Source organism: Babylonia areolata, chromosome 23 (genome assembly GCF_041734735.1).
Source record: "Babylonia areolata isolate BAREFJ2019XMU chromosome 23, ASM4173473v1, whole genome shotgun sequence".
NCBI lineage: Eukaryota > Metazoa > Mollusca > Gastropoda > Neogastropoda > Buccinidae > Babylonia > Babylonia areolata.
The window spans coordinates 29,997,353-30,012,352 of record NC_134898.1 but is presented as its reverse complement, the minus strand read 5'-3'; the positions used below and the strand labels follow the sequence as shown (position 1 = coordinate 30,012,352).

General features: G+C 42.6%; 1 protein-coding gene across 1 annotated transcript in view; it reads left to right on the top strand.

Annotated features, from left to right (window-relative positions):
- The first annotated feature begins 3,917 nt into the window (after positions 1-3,917).
- The window catches only part of LOC143297636 (uncharacterized), a 40,756-nt gene continuing 29,673 nt past the window's right edge, over positions 3,918-15,000 (top strand). Inside the window, exons 1-2 of the mRNA XM_076610054.1 lie at positions 3,918-4,503; positions 5,408-6,598. Of these exons, the coding sequence (XP_076466169.1) occupies positions 5,411-6,598 (1,188 nt within the window). The 5' untranslated portion in view covers positions 3,918-4,503; positions 5,408-5,410. The remainder of the gene's footprint in view (positions 4,504-5,407; positions 6,599-15,000) is intronic.

The window sequence follows — 15,000 nt, the reverse complement described above, 5'->3', positions numbered from 1 at the left end:
CAACAACAACAACAACAACACACACACACACACACACACACACACACACACACACACACACACGCACACACACACACACACACACACACACACAAAACAACAAAAAAAAACACACAAAAAACCAACAACAAACAAAGAAACAAACAAATAAAACATACAAAAAAAAACACAACAACAATCACACAGTCAGTGGTAAGTAATGACAACAATGCACTTGACGTGAAAAAGAAATATTACAAATTTGTTTTAATTTCTTCGCGTTTATACATACATACGTACTTACATATCAATAGGCATATTTCAGATATTTTTGCTCTCTCCTTTTAGGTGTTTGACAAACGAGAACAAAAACTTCATGTTTTTCCTTTCTTGACTCTTCCCCTTCTCTCTTGTTTTAAAAAAATTTTTTTTTAATCAATCAAGCAACTAACGAACAAATAAATAAACAATGGTTACCAGATAACTATGATTTATCTGCTCATTCATTTCATGCTTTTGTTTCTCTGTTGATGTTAGAGTCAAGTTCGTGATGGTCTTCTCAGGATTGTGCGTTGAGAGCAAAACAACAGCAGCAGCAACCTCAAAAATAAGTTTTCTGAATAAAATGATAAAAGAATGCTTGATTTTGCTACCTTCTTTTGACGGACGCAATAGCCGAGTGGTTAAAGCGTTGGACTGTCAATCTGAGGGTCCCGGGTTCGAATCACGGTGACGGCGCCTGGTGGGTAAAGGGTGGAGATTTTTACGATCTCCCAGGTCAACATATGTGCAGACCTGCTAGTGCCTGAACCCCCTTCGTGTGTATATGCAAGCAGAAGATCAAATACGCACGTTAAAGATCCTGTAATCCATGTCAGCGTTCGGTGGGTTATTGAAGCAAGAACATACCCAGCATGCACACCCCCGAAAACGGAGTATGGCTGCCTACATGGCGGGGTAAAAACAGTCATACACGTAAAAGCCCACTCGTGTGCATACGAGTGAACGCAGCAGGAGCAGCAGCTACCTTCTTTTGTTATGAAAGTGTAGGTTGCAGTCCCGTGAAATTCAGAAGGAGAACGGAAGGTTTTGAAATATTTGGTGAGAGGAAATTCCTCTGCTTTCCACTCCACTGGACCTTCCTGTCTTTCTGACCTTACCATTGCTAACACTCCTTCAAGAACCCCCCGCCCACCCTCTGACTGTAACCTTCTGAAAATTCCTCGTATGCGGAGCGTTCCTTTCTCTTTGCTGCTCCTCTTTAATCATCTGGAACAACCTAGCACATCACATTCGTTCATCTGACTCTGCCTCTGCCTTCCGCTCTTCATTAAAACCTCATCTGTTCTAAGCCTTTTTTTTTGGAAGTCTGCAAGTGTGAGAAGAGAGAGAGATTCAAGATTCAAGATGGTTTATTCATGTATAGGCCTAGGCCCCTTATGAAGGGGAATGTGAACATTATTTTACAAACAATACATCACGACACTGTGAGCATCAATAAACACAGTCAAACAAAAAATATACCTGCATTACAGTTCAATGTGTAGAACAATAAAAGAAAAAAAACAAACAAACAAAAGAATTCAAACAGCGTTTTCACGAAGTAGCCATTTCTCTGATTTTGAAAGCTTTGTATAAAGATAGTGAAAATTTGCGAACAACTTCAGGGGAAGTAGATGACATCAATAAGTTCAATTTAAACAACGTAAGTTTACTATAATATTTAAGAGAGAGAGAGAGAGAGAGAAGAGAAAGAGAGTGAGAGAGAGAGAGAGAGAGAAGAGAAGAAAAGAAAGAGAGAGAGAGAGAGAGAGAGAGAGAGAGAGAGAGAGAGAGGAGGATGGAGGGTCATGAGTGATTCATTCTTTTAGTAATTTGCAATTTGTTTTCTTCCATTTTATTTCATTCATGTAAAGCGCCTTGAGCAGTTAGAGAGGAAGGACGCAATTCAAATGTACATTCTCCTCCTCCTCCTCCTCCCCTCCCCCCCTCCTCCTCCTCCTCCTCCTTCTTCTTCTTCTCATGTGCATTGTAAAGTGGAGGAGATATTTTGCTCGTCCTCTTCGCATTTTTGCTGTAGTTTTTTTTGTTTTTTGTTTTTGTTTTTGTTTTTTATTTGTTTCACTTTCTCAAGGAGACATCACTGCGTTCGGACAAACCCATAATTATACCCTACACCAGATCCACTTGGCAGATGTCTGACTAGCAGCATAACCCAACGAGCTAGTCAGGCTGTGAGCACATGCATATAATCATATTCGTTTACCTAACAGAGCGGATTTCTTTTTCAGATTTTTGCCAGAGGGCAATGCTTTTGTGTCGTGGGTTCTTTTTCAGCTCGCCAAATGCGTGCTGCACACAAGGCCTCGGTTTATCGTCTCATCCGAATAACTTGACGCTCAGTTTGATTTTACAAATCTGACTTGGGAGAGAAGTCAAGACCGGGATTCGAACCCAGATCCTCACAGACACTGTATTGGCAGATAATCGTCTTAACCATTCTGCCGCCTACCCTCCTCCTGTTGCTTTGTATGTGACATGCCACGTGGGAACACACACACACACACACACACACACACACACACACACACACACACACACAACACACACACACACACACACACACACAGAGAGAGAGAGAGAGAGAGAGAGAGAGAGAGAGAGAGAGAGAGAGAGAAGTCGTCCGCCCTTTCCGTACTTCCCCACGCCCTTACAATCCCCCGTCGTGGTTGGTCTGGGATCCCATGACTCCTCCTCCTCCTCCTCCTCCTACTCCACCATCCCCTCCCCAGTACCCCACAACACCCAGAAGGCCCCACCCCTACTACGCTTTCCCGCCACCAGCCAAGCCAAGCCAGACCAGGCCAGGCCAGGCCAGGCCAAGCACCCCACTGGATATCTAATCGTAGACAGGTAAGAAAGAGGAGTAGAGGAGGAGGGAGGAGGGTGGAGAAAGCAAGGGTGGGTGGGATTAGGGGCTGGGGGTTGGGGGATGGAGGTGGCAGCAGGATCCCTGAAGGTGTGAGGCAGCTCCCCCCCACAGGGAGGAGAGGAGGGGGAGGGGTAAGAGGGTGGGAGAGAGAGAGAGAGAGAGAGAGAGAGAGAGAGGGGCAATCTGTGAAGGGTTCCCCCTTATTGATAATTGTCTGCCTGTTTTATGTGGTCGCCAGCGCGGGTGGAGGGAGCGAGGAGAAGGATTAGCCTTTATGGGGCTGCTGGGGGGTGTGTGTGTGTGTGGGGGGCTATGAATACCCCTCCTCCTACCTCCCTCCCCCTCCTCAAAACGTCTAGCGGTTTGGCGCAGCTCCACTACTACTATTCTCCACCCCGGACTCCCACCCACCTCCCCTACTCTGGTCTCCTCCCCTCTCCCCACCTTCCCAAACCTACCCTACCCCTACCCCTACCCCGATTTACGGTCGTCTCACACTTCTTGACTTTCTCTCTGTGGACAATCTCGACCTTTTTGTTTCTCCGGAGGGAGAGGGGAGGGAGAGGGGGGCGGTCGGGAGGTGGGGGGGGGGGGAGGGGGGCGTGGGGGGGGGGGGGGCGGCGGTGGGGGGGATGATGAGGTGGGGGGGGGTGTAATTGTAGAATCATCACACCCACCTCCTACTCCCATCCTCTTTCCCCAGTACACCGCCACCCTCTCCCTCGCCCTCCCCCCCTCCCCGAGCCACCCTTCTCTCCATCCTCCCTTCTTCTTCGTCACCAACCACCCCTCCCCAGACTCCACCCCCTTCCAGTCATCTCCCTCCCCCCTCGCCCCCACCCCCTTCTCCCCGCGTCTTCCCACCCACATTTGAGACCCTTTCTTTCATTTCTTTATTTGCTCATTTGCTCTGTCTCTTGCTTTGGGATAACAGCAGTTGAGGAGAATTCTGGAGGTCGATTAGCGGGTTGTTCTCTCTTGTTCTTGAGAACTCTGGATCCCGCAGTTCAGTTCCGAAGGTAGGAGACATTTCTCCTCCCTAGCGTACTGAAAGACATTCCGAGTGGTCATAGCGAGTGGACGCTTATTTATTTCATTGTCTTCGATTCTTGCGGAAAGATTTTCTGAATAGTTTGGCCTCGTGAGTAAAAATCGTTATTACATATTTCTTACGCGTGAGCGTGGTGAACCTCAAGAGACAACGACAGTGTGGATTGTTAATCTGATCAGCATTTCCCCCGTTTTGTCATAATTATTATCATTGCGTCAAGAAGACATCACCCCCAAAAGACAGGCTGACGACGATTATCCTCTGCCTTCGTCAACTTCTAGCCATTGATGGTCCATTTAAAAAGTAATTGCCACTTTATCGAATTGTCTCCCATCTCGGCAAGCAAGCGCTAAGCAGCGGGCGAACTCTTCAAGGAAGTGAGTGGGAACCACAGGGCAAGTCCTGGATGACGCAGGCGGCAGACGACAGCGGCGATGGAAGACGACAGTTATTGAAGACGGCCATTAATATTGGATGAATTTCATTTCCGGAGCAAGGTAGACCTCGTTTGGTTTGGCTGTCCCCGCCGGGCAAAAGGGAGGTAAGAGGAAGGGGAAGAGGGGGTCGGGTGGGGGGTTTGAGCGCTTGTGTTGGAGAGGGAGGGGGTGGGGATGGGGGGACAGGAAGGAGGGGGAGGGAGAGGGGGAGGACAGGACTGCAACAAGATGGCCGCTCCATCACGGAGCTAATTATAAGGGTGGGTGAGGAGAAGGAGAAGGAAGGGGAGGAAGAGGAGGAGGGGTACCATCTTTACACACACACACACACACACACACACACACACACACACACACACACACACACACACGAAACTACCCCCACACCCCATGCCCCCACCCCCTCACAACCAACACCACCACAACACGATAAGGAGCCCAGGAGGACAAGTTTTGTGCCTGGAGCTACCGAGTTGGAATGATCACTTATTTCTCTGCGATTGTTTGCTGCCTTTTTTTCTGCCTCTCACCCTGCTTATATAAAGCTTGCCTGGAATTTTCCTATCTGAACCAAGGTGTATGGACAGACACACACACACACACACATAGAGAAAAGGGATCTGCTTCTTGGAGACTTTCCCGTGTTTTTTTCTGGTTGATGTGAAAATGTTTTGAATTTAAGGTGTAGACTATGTACATTTGCGCGCGCGCGCGTGTGTGTACTAGAATCTAAACGATGATTTCCAGTCGATGAAATTTAACGAAACCGTTTTTTTCTTTCTTGCTTCATTGACTAAAGTTAAACAAATCAAGTATGGGCTGTTAGCATATATATATGTGTATATATATATATATACCTCATTATCGTCATCATTATTGTTTGTTTGGTTTTTAATCACTTTCAAAATCAGACTATCAAACCTAATACTGATGATGTCGCAGAAAACATCCAACTAGAGCCGTGTCATGTTAGGGATTTAAACTTTCGGTCCCTCCTCTTGCATGCAGGCCATGGCCCCAACCACCTGCAGTTCCGTCAACGCTTCCAGAAACGGTTCCAGACCAACCGTTCGATCCAGAACAACTATCACAGCATCATCGTCATCATCATCATCATCATCAGCAGCAGCAGCAGCATCGGCACCGAGACATGGCTCTGGTAACGTCACGACGCAGAATATGAACACTGGGCATAAAAAATCCAGCGGTCTCACCGCCGCTGTAGGAGACAGCAACGGCAGCAGAGTAGGCACCAACCCCAATCCTGCCAGATCCTCACGTAAGACAGCCCATGGAACCACCGCCACCACCACCAGTAGCAGTAGCAACAGCAGCGTCAACAACAACAACAACAAAGCCTCACGGGGCAGCGGCAAGAAATCGGTGTACAAGCACATCCCGCACGCCCTCAAGCCCGTGCACCTGGTCGCCAAGCGGAACGCACGTGAGCGGCGGCGCGTGCAGGCCGTCAACTCTGCCTTCCTGCGCCTGCGCAAACACGTGCCCTACGAGCCGCGCCACAAGCGCCTCTCCAAGGTGAAGACCCTGCGCGTGGCCATCACCTACATCTCGCACCTGCAGGAGCTCATACGCGACCACGACCGCCGCCTCAGTAACAACGGCCGCCAGCATCACCACAACCACCACCACCACCCGCTCCACCCACACCACAACCCTCACCACTCCTACAACCACAACCACCACCACCTCAACATGCTGGCCGATGCCGCCGCATCTTCTACCACCAACACCAATACCACCAACACCAGCATCACGAGCGTCTCCATCAACGACGACCTGCCCCTCTTCGATACAGGGTACCAGTTCCTGAACGGGGTTTGTGTGGAGGAGTCCTCCATCCCCCCAACTCACCATCACCATCATCATCATCAGAGGAGCGTGGGTCTTCATCACCACCCTCCTCCTCAGCATCCTCAGCAGCATCTGCATCAGCATGAGTTGTCGTCAGCCTCGCCGGGACCGATGATTCCCTCATCGTCGTCGTCGTCGTCGGCGGCGGCGGCGTCGACATCATCATCATCGTCGTCGTCGTTGTCGTCGTCGCATTTCCTGGCGCAGGCGTCTTCGACGACGTACAGTGCGGGTCAAGGTTCGATGACCTCTGACCCCTTGGGTGGTGGTGGTGGTGGTGGTGGCGGTGGTGGCGGCGGGGCCTGGGCGGAGACTTTGCAGTATGCGGTGAGTGTTTTGTTGTTGTTTGTGTTGTTCTTTGTGGTTTTCTTTTTGGTTTTATTTCATTTATTTATCATTTTTATTTTGTTCATTTTTTTTTATATGTGTATTTGTTTGTCCGTCTGTGTGTTGTCCGTCAGTCTTTCTATTCTGAATTGTGATTGATTGATTGATTGGTTGGTTGGTTCGTTTGTTTGCTTATTTATTCTAAAATTCTATATATTTCAATCAACCAATCCAAGAGATCATTATTCAGTTTATTTATTCGTCAATTGATGAATTCATCATATATTGCTTTTTATCTTTCTTTTTATCTTTCGGTTTTTTTTTTGGTTTTTTTTTTTTTTTGTGCCTCTTCTTCTTACCGTCTTACTCTCTTTTATTGTGTTTGTTTTCTTTTTGATATATTTATGATTTTGTCTTTTTCTGTTGTGTTGTTTTTCTATCTACTACCTTTTTATTTTCTGTCTGTCTGTCTGTTTGTCTCTTTCAGTCCGTTTGTTAGTCTTTCTCTCTTTCTTTCCTTCTCAGTATTCTTGTTTCTGTCACTGTTTCTTCCTATCTGTCTATCTATTTATCTTTCTTTCTTTTTCTCTTTCTTACTTTTTAATTATTTCCCGTTTTTCTTCTGTCTCTCTTTCTCGTTTTTTTTTTTTTTGTTCTGCATCTTTCTCTTTCTGTCAATTTTCTTTCTCTCTCTCTCTCTCTCTCTCTCTCTCTCTCTCTCTCTCTTTATCTCTTCTTTCTTTTTTCTTCTTACATTATCTCTTTCATTCTTTCTTTTTCACTTTTTTTCTTTCTTTCTCACTTTCTTTCTCTTTTTATTATTATTATTATCATCATTATTTTAAATCTCGTATTCTTTCCATTTTCTTTGTTTTTTTGTTTGTTCAAGTTTGTTTGTTTGTTTGTTTCTTTATTCCTTTGTTTTTGCCTGCCTGCCTGTCTCTTTCTTTGTTATCTTTCTTTCTTTTCTTCTTCCAATCTTTGTATATTTTTCATTCTCTCTGCCTTTCTTAGTCTTTTTCCTTTAAATTTTTTTTTTAACTTCTTTCGTTCCTTCTTATATTGTATGCTTTTTTTTGGTAGGTGGATAATTTGCATTCCATCTTAATGTATTTTTGTCTTTGTCTCTCTTTTTCTTTCCATTGTTTGCTCAAAAAGCTTTAGCTTTTACTTTTCTGCATCTCGTGTTCTTTAATTCTGTGATTCCGCGCGTACGCGCGCGCGCGCGTGTGTTCGCTTGAGAGGTAGAGAAGATAGATAGATAGATAGATAGATAGATAGATAGAGAGAGAGAGAGAGAGAGAGAGAGAGAGAGAGAGAGAGAGAGAGAGAGAGAGATAAATAGTATCAGAGTCATAGGCTATGCAACGCATGCGCGTTTTTGAAGACTTTTCCGTTTCGTCAGTGGAAACTTCCGATATCATCCGGAAATGAAACATTCTTGGTTGTTGAGGATGAGTGTGCTTTTTCACGGATTCCGACAATGAGTAGCCTTATCATCATTATTATCATTTTCATTATTGTTATTTTTCTTATTCTTCTTATTATTCATTCTTCTTCTTCTTATTATTATTTTCATTCTTGATCGAAAAGTCGTGACGAAGACAGGGTGGGAAAGTTCGAAACTTTGATGGGTCTCGGCTATACAATACAATACATTATAACTTTATTCATCCATTTGGAAATTAAACTGTGCATCCACAGGCTCGGCTATATAAGATCATAAAACAATGAAATTCCGATCGCGGTAGGTTGTTCGACAAACGCTCTCCTCTGATGGCGAGCAAAAATATGATTTGGATCGTCATATGCTTCTCTCTCTCCCCCCCCCCCCCCCTCTCTCTTTCTCTCGATATATATACATGTATATATACTGGTAACCCCACATTTCCGTTTCGGTTTCGATGTTTGTTTTACAGCAGAAATCACACGAGAGCCATGAAGACTTTGCCCCTTGTTTTCTTATTTTGATTAGGATCACTCGTTATCAATTTTTGGGGCAATACATTAAGCGGAACAGCCGGCGTCTTTAGCAATATCTACTTAGATGATTTTTATTATGCTGTAGTTTATCAGTGCCATGCTTTGGTGTTGCATTGTGATGAGGACATTGTGCGTGCGGTTTTTGTTTGTTTGTTTTGATGTTTGATATTTTTTTTAGGATGGTAAGCGTGTCTTCAGTCTTGATTTAGCCTCCGGAGTCTTCAGGGCTATGAAAAACTATTAACTCACTCAGTACGGCCAGTCCTTTCTTCTCCTCTACACAGACACCTCGGGTGTCCTGTGGGTGTCTGAATGACCCAGCCTTTAGCTTCCGTCGTCAGAATTGTGGTATTCTTTGTCAACATTCACCTCTTCAGTATAAGAGCCTTCCGCTTGCAATATTTTGATGATGGTAATTGGGGTGAAACGCTGTTAACGTCGCCTCTTTCGCCGTTCGTATGGAAAGAGTTAATGAATGATAGCTAGACATAGAGATACAGAAGCAAACAAATAGATAAAGAAACAAACAAACAGACAAATAAACAAACAGAGAAACAAATAGGTAGATCAGAGCCTGAAAGTCATAGATAACTGCGCGTTTGTTTACATATGTGATGTAACAAACAGGTAGATAGAAAAATCCCTACAAACAATTAGGTAAATAGAAAATAAAAGGAACATCAAACCAAGGAAACAATTAAGTAAATGCGTAAATGTATTGATATGAAATAAACAGTTAACAAATAATTAAGTTAAACAAAACGTTAGTTAATCATTAATTTATTTTGACCCCCAGCCAGTAGTTAGTCAGTTAGTTTTCCATTTATCTACAGACAGTCTGTATAAAGACAAAACCTGTTTGGAGATAACGTGCCAATTGCAGCTAACGTGAGGATAAAAATGATATACAAAAAAAAAAAAAAAAAAAAAAAAAAAGAAGAAGAAGAAGAAAAAAGTGTAGAGTAAAAGAAAAACAAGAAAATATGTAAACTACTAAACAACAAACAAACAAACAAAAAACCAAAACAAAAACCGCAACACAAAAACTAACAAAAATGAATGAAATAAATACACAAACAAGGAAGCAGACAGGCAGGCAAGCATATAAGTAAACTATAAAGTAACTAAGTAAGTAGTGGTAAGTAGATAAGGAAAAAGAAGTAAATAGATGAATAAGTTATAACATGAAAGTCATGGGTGATTGCTTTTGCGCGTATCTGATAGTAACACACACACACACACACACACACACACACACACACACACACACACAAACAAAAGAAACGAACAAAGAAATAAAAAAAGAAGAAAAAAAGCAACAAACAACAACAACAACAACAAACAAACAAACAAAAAACCCAAACAAACAAAACAAATAAAGACAAAAGAACACCCTCTCCCCCGTCACCCCTTCCCCCAAACAAACAAACAAACAAACAAAAAACAAGAACAAGGACAACACCAACAAAACAAAAGCAAAAACAATAGCCAAAACGAAAAAAACAATAAGCAACTAACTGACTAACTAAATGAACACAGCAGGATGTTTGATAAACAAACAAACAAACAGAAACGAATAAAAAAACAAACAAAACAAATAAATAAGCAAAGCAAACAAAAAAATCGGTCAAACAAACAAAGAAAAAAAAAAGATGAAAAAGGTAGTAAAAGAACAACAACAACAGCATATAACAAAAGTAAGAACGAAAAGGAAATTGGCAGCCTACTAACAGAAGCGGGGGGGGGGGGGGGGGGGGGGGGGGGGGGGGGGGGGGGGGGGGGGGGGGGGGGGGAGGGGGGGGGGAGTCATCAATGCAAGTAATACAGTCAACAGTGAAACTTTAACCCACCCCCACCCCCAAAATAAAAACAAAAAAACCCACAGGGGCACATGGATATAAATGAATATAAAAAGACACATACAATCCTACCATTACAGAAAAAAATGCAAAGAGCAGCGCAATGAAAAAAACAACAACTCCTAAGCCTACTTCTTTTTCGCATTCTCTGTATATTCTTATCTATTAGTCCTTTTATTCTAGTTTGTTTAATTTTATATCTTTGTATTTTCCTGGAAATCTGTAGCTGGTTCCCGCGCTCAGCAAGACCCCACATCCCTCCTGCTTTTGCTTACTATCATTTGTATTTGTATTTCTTTTTATCACATAAGATTTCTCTGTGTGAAATTCGGGCTGCTCTCCCCAGGGACAGCGCGTCGCTACACTACAGCGCCACCCATTTTTTTGTATTTTTTCCTGCGTGTAGTTTTATTTCTTTTTCTATTCTACAGAATTTTGCCAGGAACAACCCTTTTGTTGCCGTGGGTTCTTTTACGTGCGCTAAATGCATGCTGCACACGGGACCTCGGTTTATCGTCTCATCCGAATGACTAGCGTCCAGACCACCACTCAAGGTCTAGTGGAGGGGGAGAAAATATCGGCGGCTGAATTGTGATTCGAACCAGCGCACTCAGATTCTCTCGCTTCCAAGGCGGACGCGTTACCTCTAGGCCATCATTTTTAACGATAATAACAGCAACAAAACAATAAGCAATCATGGAAGCGAGCAAACTAGAGAAGGAAAGCGAAGTTCGCGCGATTAGATAAACAAATAAATAAACGAATAAATAAATAAATAAATAAATAAATAAATAAAAAACGATTGAATGAATATTCTAAGAAATATAGGAGGAGAAGAAGATGACGACGACGAAGAAGAATATGATGATGAAGATGATGATGATGATGATGATGATGATGATGATGATGAAGAAGAAGAAGAAGAAGAAGAAGAAGAAGAAGAAGAAGATGATGATGATGATGATGAAGAAAGAGAAGATGGTGGAGGAGGCGGTGGAGGAGGCGGAGGAGGAGAAGTAGTAGTAGTAGTAATGGTAGCAATAGTAGCAGTAATAGAAGAAGGAGAAGAAGAAGAAGAAGAAGAAGAAGAAGAAGAAGAAGAACAACAACAACAACAGCAACAACAACAACCATACAACCAAATCAAACCAGTTGACAACCATGTCATTGTCATCAGGCTCTCCAGTTGTATTGAAAATAATTTCATCCTTGGTTTTGATTATCTGATTTCTTTTTCTTTTCTTTTCCGTTTCATTTGAAGTTGCCGTCATCAGCGCGTTGTTTTCGTCGTTGTTTTCTTTCTTGTGACTATACAACGACAACACCAATATGATGTAATAGGATATGAAGATAATGTCATATGATAACATAACTTCTTCGTTCGTGGGCTGCAACTCTCACGTTTGCTCGTATGGGCTTTTACGTGTATGACCGTTTTTAACCCCGCCATGTAGGCAGCCATACTCCGCTTTCCGGGGGTGTGCATGCTGGGTATGTCCGTTCTTGTTTCCATAACCCATGGAACGCTGACATGGATTACAGGATCTTTAACGTGCGTATTTGATCTTCTGCTTGCGTATACACACGAAAGGGGTTCAGGCACTAGTAGGTCTGCACATATATTGACCTGGGAGATCGTAAAAATATTCACCCTTTACCCACCAGGAGCCGTCAACGTGATTCGAACCCGGGACCTTCAGATTGAAAGTCCATCGCTTTAACAACTCGGCTATTGCGCCCGTCCATATGATAACATATGAAAAGATCTGATATGATATGGATTGATACGACACGACACGCTATGATTAGATGTGATACGACGCGATTCAAGGATTCAAAGCATTCAGACGTATCCATGACTATACACCACACTACAACAACTGCTTTTGTCACAAACAATTAAAGGCCACCATGATATGAGGTGTGTTCTTTACAAATAAGTATGAATAATTGAGTAAAGTTTATTATTACTATTATCATTATCATCATCATCATCATATATTATTATTATTATTGTTATTTTGTTGTTGTTGTTGTTGCTGCTATTATTACTATTATTGGTTTTTTGGGTTTTGTTTTTTTAAATGAGCATTGTAAGCTTAATCTAAAGATAAGCCTCATCGTTTACAAACAGAAAACACGTAACTGATTCTTAAACGTCAGTATATATGTGGGCATTGCAGTTAATGGACTATGTTTTTAGAAGACAGATTCAATGACCCCTTGAATCCACGAATATTTATGCTCGTATGCAGGAGAAATAGTGTTTTTTTTCTTTGTGAAAAATGAGTTTAGCTTTGCTGAGCTGCTGAATGAAGAAGAAGAAGAAGAAGAAGAAGAGGAAGAAGAAGAAGCAGAAGAAGAAGAAGAAGGAGAAGCAGCAGCAGAAGAAGAAGCAGAAGAAGAAGAGGAAGAAGAAGAAGAAGAAGAGGAAGAAGGAGGAGAAGCAGCAGCAGAAGAAGAAGAAGAAGGAGAAGAAGAAGAGGAAGAAGGAGGAGAAGCAGAAGAAGAAAGACATGCTCAAAGTGATTTTTTATGCTGGTTGTGCCAGGCGGAACATTCACGACAATAAATTAGCTGAGTTTTTAAAAAAAAATGGTTGGTCAATACACACACACTCCTTCGTGGATCCATGGTCAGGTCCTTTCCTCAGTGCGCTGCTCCCAGTTTTCTGGTTTTCTGTTTCGTGGCATTGTTGCTGTGTGTGTGTGTGCGGTCGGCTTGGCTATAAACAATGCGATTTGATTCAGTTAGATAAACACAGACCCACTGACGATCATCGTTTTATACTGTCACGTGCGGCTGTGGCTGACTCACCCGGCTGTTGACGTTTATGATTCGACTCGCTCGCGTAAGATTATCCATTTTTAATTTAACTCACTCAGTACGACCAGTCCTCTCTTCTCCTCTACATAGATCCCTCGGATGTCCAGTGGGTGTCTGAATGACCCAACCTTTAGCTTCCGTCGTCAGAATTGTGGTATTCTTTGTCAACATTCACCTCTTCAGTATAAGAGCCTTCCGCTTGCAATATTTGGATGGTGGTAATTGGGGTGAAACGCTGTTAACGTCGTCTCTTTCGCCGTTCGTATGGAGAGAGTTAAATGAACGCGTAGCTGCATGGTTGATACTGAAACTGCATTCGCGGATCCCGGCGATGAAGGAAACATTTTCTAATATTTTCTTTTTAACCCTTTCACCGCCAGTCAATTTAGAGTACAAAATTCCCTTGCGGTATAAACACAGAAAAGACAGTGGCGAAGAATAGCTGGGGATTTCCCCTGCGATGTATAGAAAATATGGCCTATCCTACCACCGAACATTAAGAGCAGTAGGTTCATGGATAACAGACCAATGAATGGTCACCTTTAAGTGACATGGGTCCTCTACCACGCCTGTGCATAAATGCGAGCTTGGCGGTGAAAGGGTTAAAAAAAAACAACCCAAACAAACAAAATAAAACAAACAAGCAACACACGACGGAGGTAGGTGGTTGGTTAATCTTTCAAACATATCAGCCAATCAGGTGGTTGGTTAATCTTTCTAACATATCAGCCAATCAGGTGGTTGGTTAATTTTCAAACATATCAGCGAATTAGTTGGTTGGTCAATCTTTCTAACACATCAGCCAATCAGGTGGTTGGTTAATCTCTCTAACATATCAGCCAAACAGGTGGTTGATTAATCTTTCTAACATATCAACCAATCAGGTGGTTGGTTAATCTTTCTAACATATCAACCAATCACAGAAGAAACAAGCACTGTTCAGCTCGATGAGACAAAGAAACATAATTCGAACCATCACTATCTGTCTCTGTCCCTGTCTCTCTCTGTCTCTGTCTGTCTGTCGGTCTCTCTCTCTGCTTTACCTTTTCCTGATAAAAAAACAAAAACAAAACAAAACAGTAATATATCTATCTCTGGATTTGGTTTAAACAAATTTTAATCAGAAAAGGTATTTTTATTCGGCTTAAACTGACCGCCCCCACAACCCCCCGCAGCCCGAAAAAAAGAAAGAAAGAAAAGAGTGCCATTGACTGTGCCATAGAATTTATTCATTTATTCATTCGACTGTAATCTATAATCTATCTATTTATCTATTCATTGCCTGATTGGTTAATTGGTTGATTGATTCTATAGTGTTCATAGCCAAGCCAACTTCGCAAACCATACATACAAAAGACTAAAAATTCCGAAAACCTCTAACTTGACAAAACAACAGGACCCAGATGCACAGTTGGTGCTTCTTTGTCATACAGCGTAACAGAAAACAGAATACAGAACACTTTATTGTCGTCACTAATACTGAGCAATTCATTCGCGGTGTATGTTAAATGAACAGTGTGCGAAAAATCAGTCATTCAGTATGAATACATGAACATCGTGAAACAAACTAAATAACTAGGTTAATGCTAACCTAATATACAATAATCCCCATCATACGCAATCCGCAGTAATCAGCGAATAGGAATAGGTATAGGCATACAACATAAAACATCATAAGCCTACCGTACGATTATCATTATCATTTTGTGTGTGTGGATTAACACTAAACTATCC